The sequence below is a fragment of the Culicoides brevitarsis genome, chromosome 2 (assembly GCF_036172545.1).
Source record: "Culicoides brevitarsis isolate CSIRO-B50_1 chromosome 2, AGI_CSIRO_Cbre_v1, whole genome shotgun sequence".
NCBI classification, from domain to species: Eukaryota; Metazoa; Arthropoda; class Insecta; order Diptera; family Ceratopogonidae; genus Culicoides; species Culicoides brevitarsis.
The window spans coordinates 11,668,348-11,686,412 of NC_087086.1; the positions used below are offsets into that span (position 1 = coordinate 11,668,348).

General features: G+C 24.9%; 1 protein-coding gene across 2 annotated transcripts in view; it reads left to right on the forward strand.

Annotated features, from left to right (window-relative positions):
• The window catches only part of LOC134829297 (protein real-time), a 35,889-nt gene extending 18,264 nt beyond the window's left edge, over positions 1 to 17,625 (forward strand). The window contains exons 2-8 of one of the 2 annotated variants that reach the window (XM_063842325.1): positions 12,280 to 13,272; positions 13,331 to 13,589; positions 14,443 to 14,564; positions 14,950 to 15,024; positions 15,641 to 15,893; positions 16,929 to 17,029; positions 17,092 to 17,625. In XM_063842325.1, coding sequence (XP_063698395.1) covers positions 12,280 to 13,272; positions 13,331 to 13,589; positions 14,443 to 14,564; positions 14,950 to 15,024; positions 15,641 to 15,893; positions 16,929 to 17,029; positions 17,092 to 17,271 — 1,983 coding nt within the window. In that variant the 3' untranslated portion in view covers positions 17,272 to 17,625. The remainder of the gene's footprint in view (positions 1 to 12,279; positions 13,273 to 13,330; positions 13,590 to 14,442; positions 14,565 to 14,949; positions 15,025 to 15,640; positions 15,894 to 16,928; positions 17,030 to 17,091) is intronic. The other variant, XM_063842326.1, reaches the window with a different exon arrangement.
• The last annotated feature ends 440 nt before the right edge of the window (positions 17,626 to 18,065 follow it).

Below are 18,065 nucleotides of genomic sequence, written 5' to 3' on the forward strand. Positions count from 1 at the left end.
TGAGCGATGATGCGCGATACGAGATAAAAGGAAGCTGCTATCACACCTAAGGCAGCAGGTTTGAACTCGACTTTGATACGGAATTTGTTGTTGTCGCCATTTGCAGTGATTTTTTTTTGTTTCGAGCATCAAAGGACGTAACGTGGAAAATTTTGTCATTAGCATCAGTTGGAGACGTGATTTTACGACATTTTTTTTTAATGAATGAACGACAAATTTGAAGTAATGACATCAAAATAAAAATAAAATTATCGATTTTTAAGGTTCAATGAACTTTTGGGCCAAAAAACTTTTAAGTTAAAAATAAAAATTAATTATTTTTTTTTATTAAAGCCTAAAATGAGTAAAATTCTCAAGGAAAAGTTACAAAAATTCTTAATAAAAAATTTAAATCAAATAAAATTTTAATTAAATTTATTAATTAATTTACTTTATTTTATTTTTCTTAATTTTATTTTTATTTTTATAAAATTTATTTATTTTGAATTTTATATTTTATGAAAAAAAATATGTTTGAAATGTCAAAAATGACTTTTAAATTTTTTTTAACTTTCGAGTAATTTTTAATTTTTTTTTTAAGTTTAAGGTTAAGTCAAAAAAATTCTAATTAAGTTTAAATTTATTCTAAAAGTTTCAATTTATTTATCTTTTAATCAATTAATTTATTTATTAACTAAATTAATTTTATTTATTGACTAAATTAAATTAAGTTTTAAAAATTTAAGTCAATTTTTTTTTCTTCCCTTAATTTTATATAGGAAAAAAAAAATTTAAATTAATTAAAATAAATAAGTTAATTAATTTTTAGTAAATTAATTTTTTTTTTCAATTTTTGTGATAAATTTTGAATAGGTTTCCAATTAAAAAAAAAATTTAAATTAAAAAAAAATATTTAAATTTTTTTAATTGACTTAAAATTTTTACTTGAAAAATATTTAATTCAATAAAAAAATTGAATTAATTTTTATTCTTATTTTTTTTTAATTTTTCTATCAAATGAATCATCGTAAATTTCGAAATTATTGAAATAAATTTCCTTCCGTGTTCATTTTTATCAAGTCCAGACGTCACATTTCTCCTAAATTAACTGTTAAATGCCATTTATTAATATTTTTATGACTGTTCCGCCTCCCACATCTGCCGTTCACATTTTAATGCGTAATCATGATCATATAATTAACAAAGTTCAATAATAAAAATGATTCATCAATAATTGAATGGTGCGTTACCCGTATGATGTTAGGAGTCACTGACATTAATTTCATCAAAAATAAAAAAAATTCTTGACACATGTCGTTTCTTTCATTAATTTTTAACGACGTAAAACCTTTCTTTGAGTTTCTTTCTATTAATATTTTTTTTGTGTTCTACATTTTCGCGTCAATCATTAAAAATTACTTTGAATCACCTTTCTCTATGCGCTCGATGTAGGTCATGTCATAATGGTTGACAATTTATTTTTTGTACTTGATTATTTTTTTTATTTTTTTTTGCGCACATAAACAAAAACAAGTTCAAAACTCATAAAAAAAACAAAAATAAATTAATTGTGTCAACAAATATTATATTTTTCCCTGTACGATAATCAAATTTGAATTAAATGAATGATAACAGAGCTCGCACTGTGAGGTCATTAATTTTTTTATGTAGAGTTTCTTTGTCTTTCTTTTTTGATTTGATGGGTAACCAGGGGTTAATGTTCGTCCGAATGACGATATTTTTCACAATTAAATAAGTCTTATATGCTTCGTTGGGTTTCTCGTCACTTTTGAAAGTGAAAAGGAGAAAATGAAGGAAAATATTTAGCATTTTATGACGCACTTGAGATTTAATCAAATAGAAAAAGGTTGGATTTGAAGAATTTTATGCAGATTTTTTTTAAATAAAAATAAAAAGTGAAGCATGACTGAGTTTTGGTTGAATAAAAAATTATAAAATATTTAAATTATTAAATTTAATAATTTTTTTTATATTTTTGATTCACAAAAAATTAAATTTTAAATACTTTTTTTTTTAATAAAAAAAAAACAATAAATAATTAGAAACAAAATATTTATAAAATTTATTTTTTTTATTAAAAAATATTTTTTCAAAAATAATTTTTTCAAAGAAATAAAAGTTCATTAAATAATTATGTAATATTTAAAAAATATTTTATTTTTAATAATAAATTTTTAAAAAAATTAATTTTAAATAATTTATGAAAATTAATAATTTTAAATAATTTTTAAAAATTAATAAAAATCATACAAAAAAATATATTTAAAATAAAATTTAAATGAAATTATTAAAAAAACGTGAAAATTAATTTTAAAAGAAATATAATTAATTTTCACGTTTTTTTAATAATTTCATTTAAATTTTATTTTAAATATATATTTCATCTTTTATAATTATTTGTATGGTTTTTATTAATTTTTAAAAATTATTTAAAATTATTTTTTTTTAATTTATTATTAAAAATAAAATATTTTTTAAATATTACATAATTATTTAATGAACTTATATTTCTTTTAAAAATTTATTTTTAATTATTTTTATAATTAATTATAATTAATTTTCATAAAAATAATTTTTTAAATTAATTATTTTTTATTATTTATGATTGACAACTTTTAATTTCAATCAAAGGCATGAAAACAATTTCCTCATTAATCGCTTTTATTTTCTTTTAATTACTTTTTAATCTCTTTTTCATTCTATCCTAAAATTTGAATAAATTCATAAGATAATCGATTATTTCGCACAATTAACCCCCATTTCTTTTGAAGGTTAAATGTTTAAAATAAAAGTTTTTCCTCCTTATTTCACATTTCATTAAACTTGTGCTTTAAACTCAAACCGTCAATCTACCACGAAAATCCATTAAAATTAATAAAATAATCGCAACACCGATATTTTCATTCCAAATAAACAAAATTCAACTAAAATAATAAACATTTAACACACATCGGGAAAATTTTATTAGCACAACACCGCGGGTCATGTTCAAAAAAATAAAAAAAAAATAACGAAAAATAAATAGGTACGAGGAAGAAACCATTTTAAATTACGATCTAACGCGGTGCGGTGTGAACACGACGGCGGCGTCTGACCATGACTTTTGCGAATAAATAATTTTACGTACCTCCATCGTTCGTTCGTTCGCATCGGCTTAGCATTATTTTAGCAATTTTGTGCTATTTTTGTGTTTTTAAACCACATTTTCATTCATGTTGTGTGTTCGTTCGGTACATGGCAGACGAGCAAATGCAACAAATGGATGACACGTGAGTGTACAAAATGTTTGTTTTTTACTGCATTGCATGCCACGGGATTGTTTTTTATTTATTTTCGAAAAAAATAAAAATATTGAGAGAGTGATAAGTGATAGTTTGTGTGCTAGTAATTATTTTTTTAAGTGGCTTATCTTTTTTTTTATTGAATGATGTCGCACGGAAATACTTTGACAGGCAAAACGTGATGCGGTCTCGTGTGCTTCTGCAGTGATTATTTTAGTTCTTGACCTTTTCAATTAAAATAAATAAATATGTGAAGCAGCAGCAACAGCGCAACAACAATGACCCCCCTGAAGAGCACTTCAAATCGAATTATCGATGACGCAAATATCGATTCAATATTTCTAATTGCTTTTGAATGAATTAATTTGCTCTTGTGTTTTGTGCGGAGAATTTATATTTATGTAAACGAGAGGAAATTTTTGTAAAAGTTTCGTGAAATGAGGAGTTTAATCGCATTTTTATTATTTTTTTTAAAAATTAAATCTGTTTTTTTTTTGTTGATAAATTTTTTATGAAGAAAATTTTCGCAATTATTAAATTTAAAAAAAAAATAATTTTAGCCCTTAAAGTATGCAATGAATTTAACACGCCATATTAATAGTATTTTTATAATTTTTCTTCAAATTTTCTAATTTTTTGCCTATTTTTTCTTGAATTGATCTATTTAGACGATAAAAAAATCCAGAAGAGATTCGAGAAAAAATAAAATAATATTTGGTTAAATTTTGTATTGGTTTTTAAGTTAAAATTATCTTTTTTAAAAAAGAAATTTGAAATTCCATACAATTTTTGTAACGCAATAACTTAAGTTCTGCTTCACAATTTTATTTACAGCTTTTTGAAATGTGATTTTTTTGACTCATAGAAGGTTTTGATGCAAGAACTTTTAACAAAATGAGAAAAAAATCACATATATTAGAAAATTCTTAAAATATGGCGAGTAAAATTCATTGCATACCTCATATAAGGGCAAAAATTATATTTTCTTTAAAATTGTTTCAAAACATTTTATATATTTTTAATTTTTTAAAATTTATTTTGATTTATACATTTACAACTAAATATTTTTAAAGGCCCAATATCTGTATTTAAAAAAAAAATATTTTCGATGGGTAGGACGAAGTATACGGGTCCGGAAGTTTTCTTTAAAAATGTTATTAATTGCATACTTTTAGGTGCTTATTTCTTTTTAGAGGTGAAAAATTAATTTTTCAGGACCTAAATTAATTTTCCAAAAAAAGATTTTTAAAAATTTTCAAATTTTTTAAGAAACCTAAAAAAATTCTAAAAAAAAAAATAAAATTTATAATTTTCTAATTTTTTTTTATAAAAATCATAAGATATTTCGGAAATTTAATTTTTTTTATCATAAAAGACATTTAATCAACAGACTGAAAAATTCCTCGAATTGTGATAAAAAAAATTACCATATTCTGTCGATTTTCTTTTACATTCCTCTTGTAAAAGGGCAAACAATGATGACGATGACTTGGATGTCGACTACTGTCTCTAAAGAGTACACACTGAACATTTAATTAAATTGGTTTCTCAAAATCTCTGAACTTTATGAATAATAATATAAATTATAATTACCGCCCTAAGCGTGTTTCTAACTGAACTTACATTCCTATACATTGCACTGACAAGGAACAAAACACACATTGGATGAGAAAAAACATATGTTTATTACGCGTCATGAATATTTTAAAGAGTCTTTACTTTTTCCGTTGAGGTAATTAATGACGTTCGTCTTTTTTTTGATCCTTTTTTATCCAATTATTTCAAATCGATTGAAAAAAAAAAATTTAAAAAAAATGTCTAGACCAAAAAAGCATTAACATCGCAATAAGAGCGATCATAAACCCAAATTAAATACGCCCTCATAAATTCTATTAAATAAAATTTCACATCGTGCCAAGCGAAAAGTAAATTTAAAGGTCATGCGGTACGCGCTACGGTATTAGGGGTATGTAGGGTACAGCAGTAAATCACCTTATAACACATGAGTTAAACTAGAAGACACAACGAGCTCATTAATAATTAATTAACCTTTTACAATGTAAAAGTTTTCCTGTGCAACGAGGAATTATTTATACGTGAAATTTAATAAACAAAACCGCTTCTACTGCATCAACCTTGAAAATTTTCTCTCACTCTCTCGAACGTTTCCTTGGCTGCAGCTAACAAAACATTTTCAGTAATTTTTTTTTGCGCACAAATTTTTCATGTAGTTCAGTATTAAAAATATCTCTTCTTGCAATTTATTGTAACAACAACACCCAATGGGACGATATGGGATTTTTTTAAGGTTCTGAGGGGTAATAAAAAAAATTATTTAATTTTCATAGGATTAAAACAAAATTAATTTTTATGGAAAATTTATTAATTTTTTTTTAAATAAAAAAAAATAAATAAATTTTTTCAAAAGAAAACGAATTTTTTTTTTTTGTTTTTTCTTAAAAAAAAATTAATAAGAAAATAAAAAGGAAATTTTAAATTTAATTTATTTGTAAAAAAAAATAAAATTTCTTAAATTTAATTTTTTAAAAGTTTTATTTTTTTAAGATTTTTTTTAATACTTACTTTTGATTTTTTACTAATTTTTGAATTTATTATTTTTAATTCCTATGAAAAAAAATTTCAAAACTTCAAAGAAAATTTCTTAAAAAAAAATAAAATTTCATTAAAAAATGTTCGGATTTTAAAATCATTATTTTTTTTCTATTAACTTTCTATTAACATTATTTTTTTATTCCTATAAAAAATTAAAAAAATTATTTATTATTTATTTATTATTTTTTAATTTTTATTTTCTATATTTTATTTTTAAACCCTAAAGCCTTAAAAAAATTTATTTCTTCCCATTGGGCACGAAAACAATGTCAGCTGGTTTTTTGGACGTTCATCGCTCGAAATTGCCAATGCATCGAAAATTATGTTTGCCAAAAAATTTTTTTGGTATGCAGTGATGATTTTTCGTTTTATGGGAGGAACACGAACAAAGCCAGCTTTCAATCTGCTGTCTGAGTACTTGATTCTGCTGTAATTCCCATGGATTACAAAAGACATTAGCAGAAAATACTCAAAAACTGACAGAGAGACAGATACAGTTTTATTTTGTGTGTGTTTTTATGGAAAAATGGAAAATTACATCTTTTTGTAGCAATCAAAAGTGTAATTCAGGGCCTTAAACAATACAAAACACATCATCCATGTGTGTGTTTGAGTGAAACAAAAGAGGAGGCAAAAAGTCGGAAAATCGATATAATAGCAGTGGATGTACTTGTTGAGAAGAGAGAAAAACGAAGACAATAGAAGCGTTCTATGAATAGCTCATTGAGTCTCGTCAGTCTTTGCTCGTCTTCTGGCAAGGAAATTGAAGTGATTATTGTGAAAGACATGGGAAGTGTTTTTGAATGAAAGGCAACAAGAAAAAAAATTCAAAACGCCTCATAAGCTTTTAAAAGCACTTTAGTTAAAAATTCAGGATGATTTTTTTTTTTTTTTTGCAAAAAACGTTTATCACAATGGCCTCATAATTTTTCTGCTTTTATCATCGTCGTCATCATGGCTATTAATTCGCTTTAAAGCATTATTTAAGAGGAAAGATATGCAATTATCATCAAAGGCAATATTCTTTTTCACAAAAACGATAATTGGGGTCATTATTCTTTGTCTTTTTTACTATTTTGTGCCTTAACTACGATTTTTTTAAAAATTGAATAGAAACTTTCTACAGAATTTTTAAAAATTCTTTAAAAACTCATCTGAAATCTTTGCTAAGATCAGTAACTCAAATTTTGCCACATTTTTTGTTTTAGATTTTAACTACTGTCCTTTAACTTTTAAATGTGCATTAGGATAAATTAAAAAAAAATTAAATAAAAATTATGCATTGGGTCAAAAATTTGAAATTCTTTAATTTGGGAATGAAAATATGCTCTAGGACAAAAATTCACATAATATTAAACTTCGAAATTTGAATTTTGATGAAAATTAATTGTTCACTGGGTCCAATATTTACCTAAGGAAAAATTTCTGAATATTGATTGGGTCAAATTTTTAGAATTTGCAATGGGTCGAAAAATTTGTACTGCAGCAAAATTGAAAAAAAAATTAGTTTTATTGAAAGTTAATTGTTAACTGGGTCAAAAATTCAAATTTTGACCTGGGAAAAAATTTAAAAGACACATTGGGCCAAAATTTTAAAATTTGCACTGGGTCAAAAATTGAAAATATGAATTCAAGAAAGTAAAATCTTGAATTTTCCCTTCGTTTACTTCAATATGTTCGACAATCAAGGAAATCAGGTCAATTCGTAATAATTACAGACAACCATTAAAATTCTTAAAACTTTTTTTTCGTATAAAAATTTCCTTTTACACTTAAAAGTACTTAAAAACTCTTATCTAGTTTCCTTACTTCAACAAAATGCTGACCTCTTTTCCATTTTAATTCGTCGAAAAACCATTTCACTTGAATTTAATTCAGTCCTTACACGGCAACTAAAACCCTAATCAGGCAAACAGCACGTTTACCGGATTAAAGAGAAAATCTCATTTAAGACTGTCTCTAGTAAATATTTATTTGCTTTAAAATAGTTTTGCCTCCGTCTCAAGTCAACCGAAAATATTTCCATTATTTTATAATCTTTCCTTGTAAAAAGTGAATTTTCTTTGCTTATCTGAATAAAATTTAAATTTCCTTAATTAAATGGTTACGAATTGCCTCTTAACTAAAAATTAAGTTTTTTTTTGCGAATTGTTTGTTTATTTATTTGACGTGACGTTTTTCCTTAACTGACAATCATCGCGCAACGACAACAAAAAAGGATAAAAATAATTTGTCTGGCTTTGCATTTCCATGGAAAATAATAATAAAGCCCACACAATTTTATCTCAGCTGCTTGTTTATGTCGCGAAAGTTCTCTGTGCATGCGACGGAACGTGGGACGATGGAATAGTGTTATGAAACAGGAGGCAAATAAAGCAATTCATATTTATTTTTCTGGTATTTTTCTCACATCAATAATTCATGCAACGATTTTTCCATTGATAAACATTTCACGAGAACTGCCTCGAAATTAACGAACCAGGCGTTTCCATCGAAATTAACGTCACATCAACACACCTCCTGTCAAAAAATTTCCGTTTTTTAAGAGACATCGCCAGTTTTGACATGACGACGACAGGAACAATTGTCATCCGATGCGACGTCATTATCAGTTAATGAACAGTTATGAGTGGATAAAAATTGATTGTTTCACACGCAAACGTCTACTGCTACTTGCTAGTTGCTGATACGATCAAACAAACACAAAATTGTGTCAGAGAATTTTCAAAGTAGTGTGGTGCACAACATTAAACAAGTAATTTTATTGTTAGTCGTGATTCGAATGGAAGCACAAATATGTGTGACAGTGATTTGATTAAATTGTCGCAAATTGAGGGAGTAATTGAATCGTTAACGTGAGCATTTTTTATTACTTGGTCAAAAGTTGTGGAAAATAACTAACGGGAGCAAATTTTGAAGCTTCGAAAGAAAAATAATCAAAATTAATTTTTTTTTTCTTAAAAAATAGATATTTAAAAAAAATTTTTATGAATTTTAATTTTTTTTTAATTTAAAAAAAAATTTTTTTTTGGCAAAACTTATCAACATTTATGAATTTTCAGAAATTTTTATTTAAAATATTTTTTTCTTATTTTAAAATTATTAAATTTTTTTGTTGATTTTTTCGTATCAACGACTCAAAATCTTAAATAAAATAAACTTTTTAATTTTGAAATTAAATTAATTAAATTTTAAATTAAATTTTAATTTTTAAATTTTTTATTTTTTAAATGATTTTTTTTTTGATTTTTTAAATTTTGCGAAAAAAAGTTTAAATTCTTAAGAAAATGTGAAGAACCAGTCGTCTCCAGACAAGAAAAAAATTTCTAGACCACGTCGCGACAAATAAATCAGTAACTTTCCGTTATTTTTGTCAATAATATTTTTTTTTTTCGTACAAAGGACACGCCAGACACTCGAGTCGCGTGCTACTTTCTCATCTTTATTCGGCGAAAATTCATGAAAAAGCCAAATTTCTTGTACCTTTTCTATTTTGGGCACTCAAATACACGCAATGAAGGTATTTAGTAAAGTAATGCTGACATTCTATTTTTTTGCTTTAACAAAATATGGAAACAAATGTTATTTATAGATGTTTAGATAGATACGATGTTATTTATTAATAAAAGACGGAAGTGTACACAACAGCGAGGAAAATTAAATGTCATTTAGATCAATATTTGGATTGAAATTCAATTGAAAATTGAGCAAGTAATGTTTCAAATGAGGACGATCTAGATTTTTTTTCCAAATCAAAAAAAAATTGTTACTTGGAAAATTCTGTGAAGTAAAAATAAAACTTTTTTTAGAGTTTTCATTATTTTAATTATTTAAAAAAAAAATTAAAAATTAAATTTTTACTAATTAATATATAATAATAACGGTTAACAAAGTTTTTTATTTTTTTTTAGAAAACTAAAAAATATTTTTAAAAAAAAGTTATTTTTGTATAACAATTAAAAAAAATAAATAAATAAAATAAATAAATAAAAAAAATAATTAAAAAAAAATTTTTTTTAAAAATTAATAAAATGAAAGAAACAAAAAAATGAAACTTTTTTAAATTATTTATAATTTTAATTTAATTTAATTTAATTATTTTTTTTAATAAATTTATTTTTTTTTGTTTCATAATTTAATTTTTTTTTTCTTCAATATCAAATAAAAATATTTTATTTAATTTAAAAACAAATAATTTTGTTATTTTTAAAGGTACAATTTTTTAAATCGGCACATAAAAAAAATAAATTGGAAAACAAATATATTTTTTGTGCATTCTGACATTTTACAAATTTAATTACTGTTTTTTTTGTCCATAATTAAAAAAAAATCTTTCAAGCTCTTTAATTTAAAAATTACATGCTTTATGAAAACTCATCAGATAAATATATATTTTTTTTAAAACGAAAAAATTTCAATGAACTTTTTATACTTACCTACTTTTGACCTACTTCATATGAAAAGTGGCTTTTACTCATCTCCGTAAATATTTGACTTTTTTTCCAACCCACGCCATTTCCTGCACACATTCGATAGAAATCAGTTTCGGTGTCACTCAGTAGCAGAAGTACACTAATGCGTGCCATTATCCATTTCAAACACGCCATCCTCGTCGAGTAATGATTTTAAGTGACATTTAAATGCCTTTATTTATCTGCATATTTTGCTCATAAATTGACTGTAAAAATTATTTACTCTTGTATGAATTTTTCTCATGCCTACTTGTGGGAACGAATTATGCAAAGTATTTATTCATTACTCTAATGGAATAAGAAAAGAGTAATTTTCCCTCAATATAATTTTTTTTTGTGTGTCGATAAAACGAGACTTTGCTATTTATAAATAAATAAATAACACAAAAAAAGTAATAAAAACGCCTTTTGAAAGGATTTCCCGTCTACAAAAGCCTGACACGTGTTGATTATTATGAAAGCATCGCACCGCACAAGCCTCCAATAATAACGATACGCAACTAAAAATAGAGCGAATGGAAGCAATGAAGAAGAAATAATAATAATGAAATGTGACCGGCAACAAAAAACAAACCACAAAACAAAAACATATCGTATTCAGAGTGGGATTGAGTATTTATGACAGGGGTTTCAGTGCAATTAAACTAAACTAAACTATAATTTTTCAGACGATTGTAATGTAATTAGATAAGTTCATGTTGAGGCAGGTGCGTAAATTTTTCATTGGAAATTCTCACGGATCGATATGTCACACTTTATTGTAGATTATGGGGGCACAATGTCAAGGCTTGATAGAGATGAATGTCTTTTTAATGATTTTTTTTTACGGAGAAATAGGCTTGCCATGTCTTGATTCTACTATCAAATTATGAGTTTTCCTTAAACTAAAAATTTTTAAAAATAAAAATATTTTTTTATATTTTTAATAAAATAAATTATTTTTTTTTAATTTAATTAAATTAAATTAATTTTTAAATTTTAAATAAATTAATTTTCTATTTCATTTTAAAAATTTAATTTTATTTATTTAATTTAATTAATTATTTTTTTTTTTCAAAAATTTTTATAGGCTTATAAAATAATAAATAATTAAAATTATTTAATAAAATAATTTTTTTAATTATAAATTCAAGACATGAAGTGTTATTTTTTTTAATTTAAAAATCATTTTTAAAAAGAAATAATTTTTTCTCTGTTTTATTTTAATTTAAATAGATTTTGATCAGTTTTCAATTAATTATCTATTAAAAAATGTATTTTTTTTTATCAATTTTTTAAATTCAAATTTAAAAAAATTTCTTTGTTGTAAAAATTAGAATTTTATCAAAAGTAAAAAAAAATTTAAATATTAAAAATATATGTTTAAATTATTTTAATATAAAGTTTAGAAATTTTCAAATTTCTTTTTTTGAAAAAATTGATTTTTTTTAGTCAGACTTTATTTCTAAAAAAAATATTTTTCAATTTTATTTAAATTGAATTGACCAAATATTATAATTTTTTTTTACAAAGATAAAAAATAATAAAAACAGATATTTTTTTTATTTTTTAATTTAATTATTTTTTTTAAAGGCAGTTTTACAAGAGAAATATTTTTTTTTTTAAATTTTTTATACAAGTAATTTTTTGATTTATAAAACTTTTAGAAAAACTTTAGACGAAAAAAAATTGGCAACCCTAAAATCGGGTCGTGAACCACATATTTTATAATTGTGTGTACCGGCTCGTTCTCATTTCGTATTCCGATAGTGTGCAGTGCACTGTCAAGGTCACGCAAGAGTTGAGCGAACTGTATAATTATTATTTGATTTCCGTGTGATTGGATGGCTCTTGTGAACAAACACGACAATAAATATCACGTTTCATTTCCTAATAAAATATTAAATAATTTTTTTTTCTTTTTTCTCCCTCAGGCATACGAACGACGCTTTCCGATATGTCCCCAGATGCCAATTGTGCTGGATTGCTCAGTGATTCACGACATCGAGACAGAAAACGGTGCAAAACGCGAGACAAAACGTTATTGCAAGCTGGCGGTTGACGCTCCCTATTTGTTCAAAAAGATGATCGGCATCGATGTGGCCTTCTTTTTCCAAACAAATTTCCTGGATATGCGCGCCCGAACACTCAACATCGAAGCAACGAACGAAACTTTCTCGTCGCGCGTCGAAATTTTCGAAAAGTGTCGCTATTACGTGCATCCCGACAATCCCAATTGGACCTGTTTCGATCAAACCGCCACACTGGACATCAAAAACTTCTTCGGATTCGAGCATTCGTTGGAGAAATGGGGCATGAAGCAATACACACAAACCATCCTCAAGGGCAAGGAAATTATTGAGTTTTTCATTGAAGAGCTGAAAAACGAGGGAATTACGCATGTCGATAAATGGGTTGATCCGCCGGGATACGTGGCACCAACAGAAACGCCCGCTGTCGAGGAGAAAAAAGAAAACCAAGAAGGCAGCAATAATTCCGCTTCGAACAACGCAAACAGCGAGGAAAAGAGTTTGAGCGAATTTTTGGATGCCGACTACATTCTCAAGTATCTCGGGCAATTATCGCCCTTGCAGGAATCGCGTTTGGTGCAGTTGCGACAAAAACTGGAAGAAAGCGAAGTAAAAAAATATCCGGATTACCCGACTTTGTTGCGTTTTTTGCGTGCCCGGGACTTCAGTATTGAAAAATCGTACACCATGTTGGTGGATTCGTTGAAATGGCGCGAGGAACATCGTGTCGATCACTTGCTGGACGAGTATCGGATGCCGTCGGTGTTGACGAAACACTTTCCCGGAGGCTGGCATGACTTTGACAAAGACGGAAGACCGTTGTACATTCTCCGTTTGGGGCACATGGATGTCAAGGGATTGCTCAAGTCCATTGGAGAAGATGGTTTATTGAAATTGGTGAGATTTTTCATGAATTTTCGACTAACAATTTTTAATTAATTTTAATTTTTTTTAGACTTTACACATTTGCGAAGAAGGTCTCAAGAAGATGCAAGAACAAACGAACCGCGAAGAGAAACCAATTTGGTCGTGGTGTCTTTTGGTCGACTTGGAAGGACTTTCTATGCGTCATTTGTGGCGTCCCGGAGTGAAGGCTCTCTTGAGAATTATCGAAGTTGTGGAGCAAAATTACCCAGAAACCATGGGACGAGTGTTGATTGTTCGAGCTCCAAGAGTTTTTCCCATTTTGTGGACTATTGTCAGCGCTTTCATTCGTAAGGAAGAATTTACGATGATTTTATTTAATTTTTTCAAATGTTTTGTCGCATTATGTTCTAAACGCAAAATTAAAGTATTTAAAAAAAAAGAAAAAATTCTTGAAAAATTATTTAAATATGAGAAACTGCGATTTTTAATATTTTTGACCTGATTTATATTAAATTAATTTTTAGTTTTTGAAATTATTATGCGTTTTAGCTCAAATTTTCAAATTTATAATAGGAAAATAAATTTAAAAAAAAAATAATATTTAAAAATTTTAATGAAAATTAATTTAATTTAATTATTTAAATTATTTTCCAAATTTCACTTTTAAAGTATACTAAAGATAAAGTTAAAGCCTTTGTGATCATTTTTAAAATTAATTAATAATTTAATTTTAATAAAATAATTTATTTTGATTTTGTTAAGGTAAAAGTTTTAATTTTTTCTATCAATTTTCCATTTTTTTAAATTTGAATATCGAAAAAACTTTAAAATCTTAAAAAATAGAATTCACTCATTTTCTTAATAAAAACTTTTTTTATAATTTGAAATTTTATCTAAAATTCGTTGATCAACAAAAAATGTTAACAAAAAAAAAAAAAAAATTAAATTCAGTCGTTTAATATGGAAAAGTTATTTTTTACTAAAAATTTCTTTTGGTACAAAAAATTAAAATAAATTCAAAGAGTTCCAAATTCAAAAAAAGATTTAAAATTAATTTAATTTAATTTAATTAATTAATAATAAATAATTTAATATTATTTTTATCCTGATTTAAAAAAAAAATTGACAAAACATTGAAAAATTAAATTTTTTTTACCTTAACCTGAACTCTTAATATTTTAAAATATTTTTCTTTTGTAGATGAGAACACAAGACAAAAATTCCTGTTCTTTGGAGGACCTGATTGCTTGCACATTGAAGACGGCTTGGAACATTACATGCCAGTAGAGAAAATTCCTGATTTCCTTGGAGGTCCTTGCACGGTAATAACGACACTTTTCAGTACCAGAACCCACTTTTTGCTGTTGTTCTTGTCAATAAATGTCGTTCTTTTAGTATAATTGGCCACAAATTGACGAACGATGAAAACAAAAATAATTTCCCTTTCTATCTGGCACCTTATTGATTGATTGACCTTTTTTCTCAGAAAAAAAAAATTAATAATTTTTTCCTTTTTTCCTACTAATGATTTTTTCTCCGTAATTTTTTTTCCACACAATTTTTTTATTTATTAAAATTATTTCCGTAGTTCCTATTGACTTTTTTTCCCTTTCTCTTGAAAACGTTGCAATGAATATTTTATAAAATTAATTAAATATTTAAATGGCAATTTTTTAATACTTTTTGTCCTTGAACTTGACTTTAAAGGCAAACTTTATAACTCGACCGGAATCTGTTTCATCAAAGTTTTATACCCGTTGCTACACACACGCATGTCACTGTGTAAGCGAAAATATTTTGAATTTTTTATTGAAATTTATTTCATTTTATTGTTATATTTATGATTAGAATTTGTTTAATTAATGAATATTTTATCTCGCTAAGCGTCTCTGACTACTTTCGCATCATAAATCATTTCTAATTTTTCCGTGTATCGTTGTCATTTTGGAGACAATGAACAAGTTCCTTTCACGCAACCCTCTCACCAAACACATTTTTGTCATATTTAGATCATTTTCACCCAAAAAAGGAATGTTTGTTGTAGATAAACGCTTGCTTCGGCATCAAAAATTGCACAAAAGCACGCCAGAGCTGTCAATTTGCGGGAAATTCTTTTAACTTTCATTTCATTTTTGCTAATTTGTGGTTATTTTCTGTTAGTTTGCTGTCATTTTCAACTTTCATCAATCAATGCGGTGTCTCATGTCCATTTTTTCATCACTCGTCATCCATCATTCCATGCCTGGAAATTTGTTATTGTTCGTTTTTGTACGTGAAAAATGTTCGAAATTTCGTTTTCGAACGTTTTTGCAGCAATTCTTGTTTATTGTTGTTAATTTTTGTTACTTTTTTGACCTAATGTGAGTTGATTTTTAATAAATTTCTTGAATTTTTGCAGACTCTCATACACGAAGGTGGGCTTGTGCCAAAATCGCTGTACCGCAACGAGTCAATGGATGAGCACGATGGAAGTCATCACGATCATAGTGGTTTGTATCAAACAATAAATCTGACAGCGGGACAAATTTTCGAGCTCATGATCAAAAATAACGATCCCAAGAGTGTGATAACGTGGGACTTTGATTGTACAAAGGCAGATGTCTTGTTTACTGTTTATCACACTGATAAGGAATTGCCTAATGACTTAGGAGGTGAGTTGAGAATTTAATTATTTATCAGTTTTTTGATAAATAATTTTATTTTAGAACATTTTTTTTATAATTTTTTATTTATTTAATTAAAATTATTTTCTGAAATGTTTTTTTTGTAAATATTTTTAAATTTTTTTTTTTCGATTTTTATAAATAAATAAATTTTATTCATGCAATTAAATTTTAAATTTTTTAAATTATTTTTTTTTATTATTTTTTTTTTAATTTTTTCTTATTTAACTTTTAATTTAAATAAATAATTAATTTAAATTTAAATTTTTTTATTTTTTCTTATTATTTATCATTTAAGTAATTTTGAAAATATTAAAAATATTTTAAATTATTTTTAATGAAAATATTAATTCTATTTAAATTTATTTTTGAATAAATTAATTAATAAATTTTTTACATTGAAAAAAATTAATAAACATTAAGAAAATTTTTAAAATATTTATAATTTATTTTAAAATTTTTATCAAAAAATATAAATAAATTACAAAAATTTAACCTAAATATTTTCATTTCATCTAAATATTTTTATTTTAGAAATTTTTTTGCATTTTTTTTTAAATTATTTTCTGAAATGTTTTTTTAAAAATATTTTTTAATTTTTTTTTCAATTTTAAAATAAAATTTCATTAAATTCTTGTCAAGCAATTAAATTTTAAATGATTATTATTTTTTATTTTTATATATTTTTTTAATTTTTATTTTTATTTAAGTTTTACCACCTTAATAAATAAATTAACTACAAAAAATATTTTAATTAATATTAATAATTAATTTAATTTAATTTTTTATATTAATTTTATTTCATTTAAGTAATTTTGAAAATATTAAAAATATTTTAAAAATATTTAATTAAAATATTAATTTTATTTAAAATTATTTTTGAATAAATTAAAATTTAAATTGAAAAAAATTATTGAACATTAAGAAAATTTTTAAAATATTTTTAATTTATTTTAAAATTTTTATCAAAAAATATAAATAAATTACAAAAAATTAACCTACATATTTCCTGCTTTTTTTCAGATTCATATTCGTCAATATTTGACTTGTCTGGTTTCGAGGAAGGTGTCAATTATACAAAAGTAGAGCAGACAATAACGTGTCATCCAAAGGAGAGTTGTCAAGTAAATCTCTTACCTTTAATTTCACATAAAAATCATCATTAACGCAAAATTTTTCATTGTAGGGCTCTCACGAAATGATGTCACACGGTACCTATATCCTGCAATGGCAATTGCCACCTGGATCTACAACGGGCGCTCAATTAATGTACTTTTACGAAATCCTGAGCTCAGCAAACTACAAAGGCTCAATGACTAGTCTACAATCAGCGATGAGCATTGCCAGCTCGCAGCAATCCCGATGATAATGAATTCCTGATTCGCAGTAATAATAACAACACAACAACAACAACAAATAATAACAATATTTACGTTAATGGTGGATGAAAAAGTTACTGTAATCAGTTCGAATCAAGAGATAATGAAAAAAAAATTGCCAAGAAAAAAAATAATTTTAAGTAAAAAATTGACGATGAAGAATAGAAAAAAAAGCAAGATGAAAGATGAATCTCAAAAGTGGTTGTTATAATCAAAATCTTTGATAACTAACGATGTTTCAATAAAAAAAAAAATTATTAACTTTACTGAAGCTGACAATTTATGCTTCGACCATCATCAAAAAAATTTTCATCCCGTAATCCTGTTTTAAATTTTTATTCATTTATTTAAAAATTTAGAGAAAATTTTGAATAATCAAGTTAAATTTTGTAAATAATTTTATTATTATTATTAATTACGTAGCAAAAAATATTACTCAATTAAAAAAAAAAAAAACAAAATAAATATAAAAGTTAGCATGTAGGCATGTAAAATAACAAAGCTAGTAAAATATCAGAAAAAAGTATTATTTTTAAGGAAATATTTTAATATCATTTTTAAACAAACAAAAAATATATTTTTAAGATTTTATTTTTTTAAATTAACTTTTAATCCATATCTTTTACCTAATTTGCCCTTTTTTAAGAACATATCTTAATTTAACTAACAAAATATTTCTATCCAATGTAAAACAAAATAAATGTGCATTTAGACCAAATAAACGTCCGTTTCGATTTTCGACAAAATTAATTCAAATTCAAAGTATACGCTTTAAAAATTT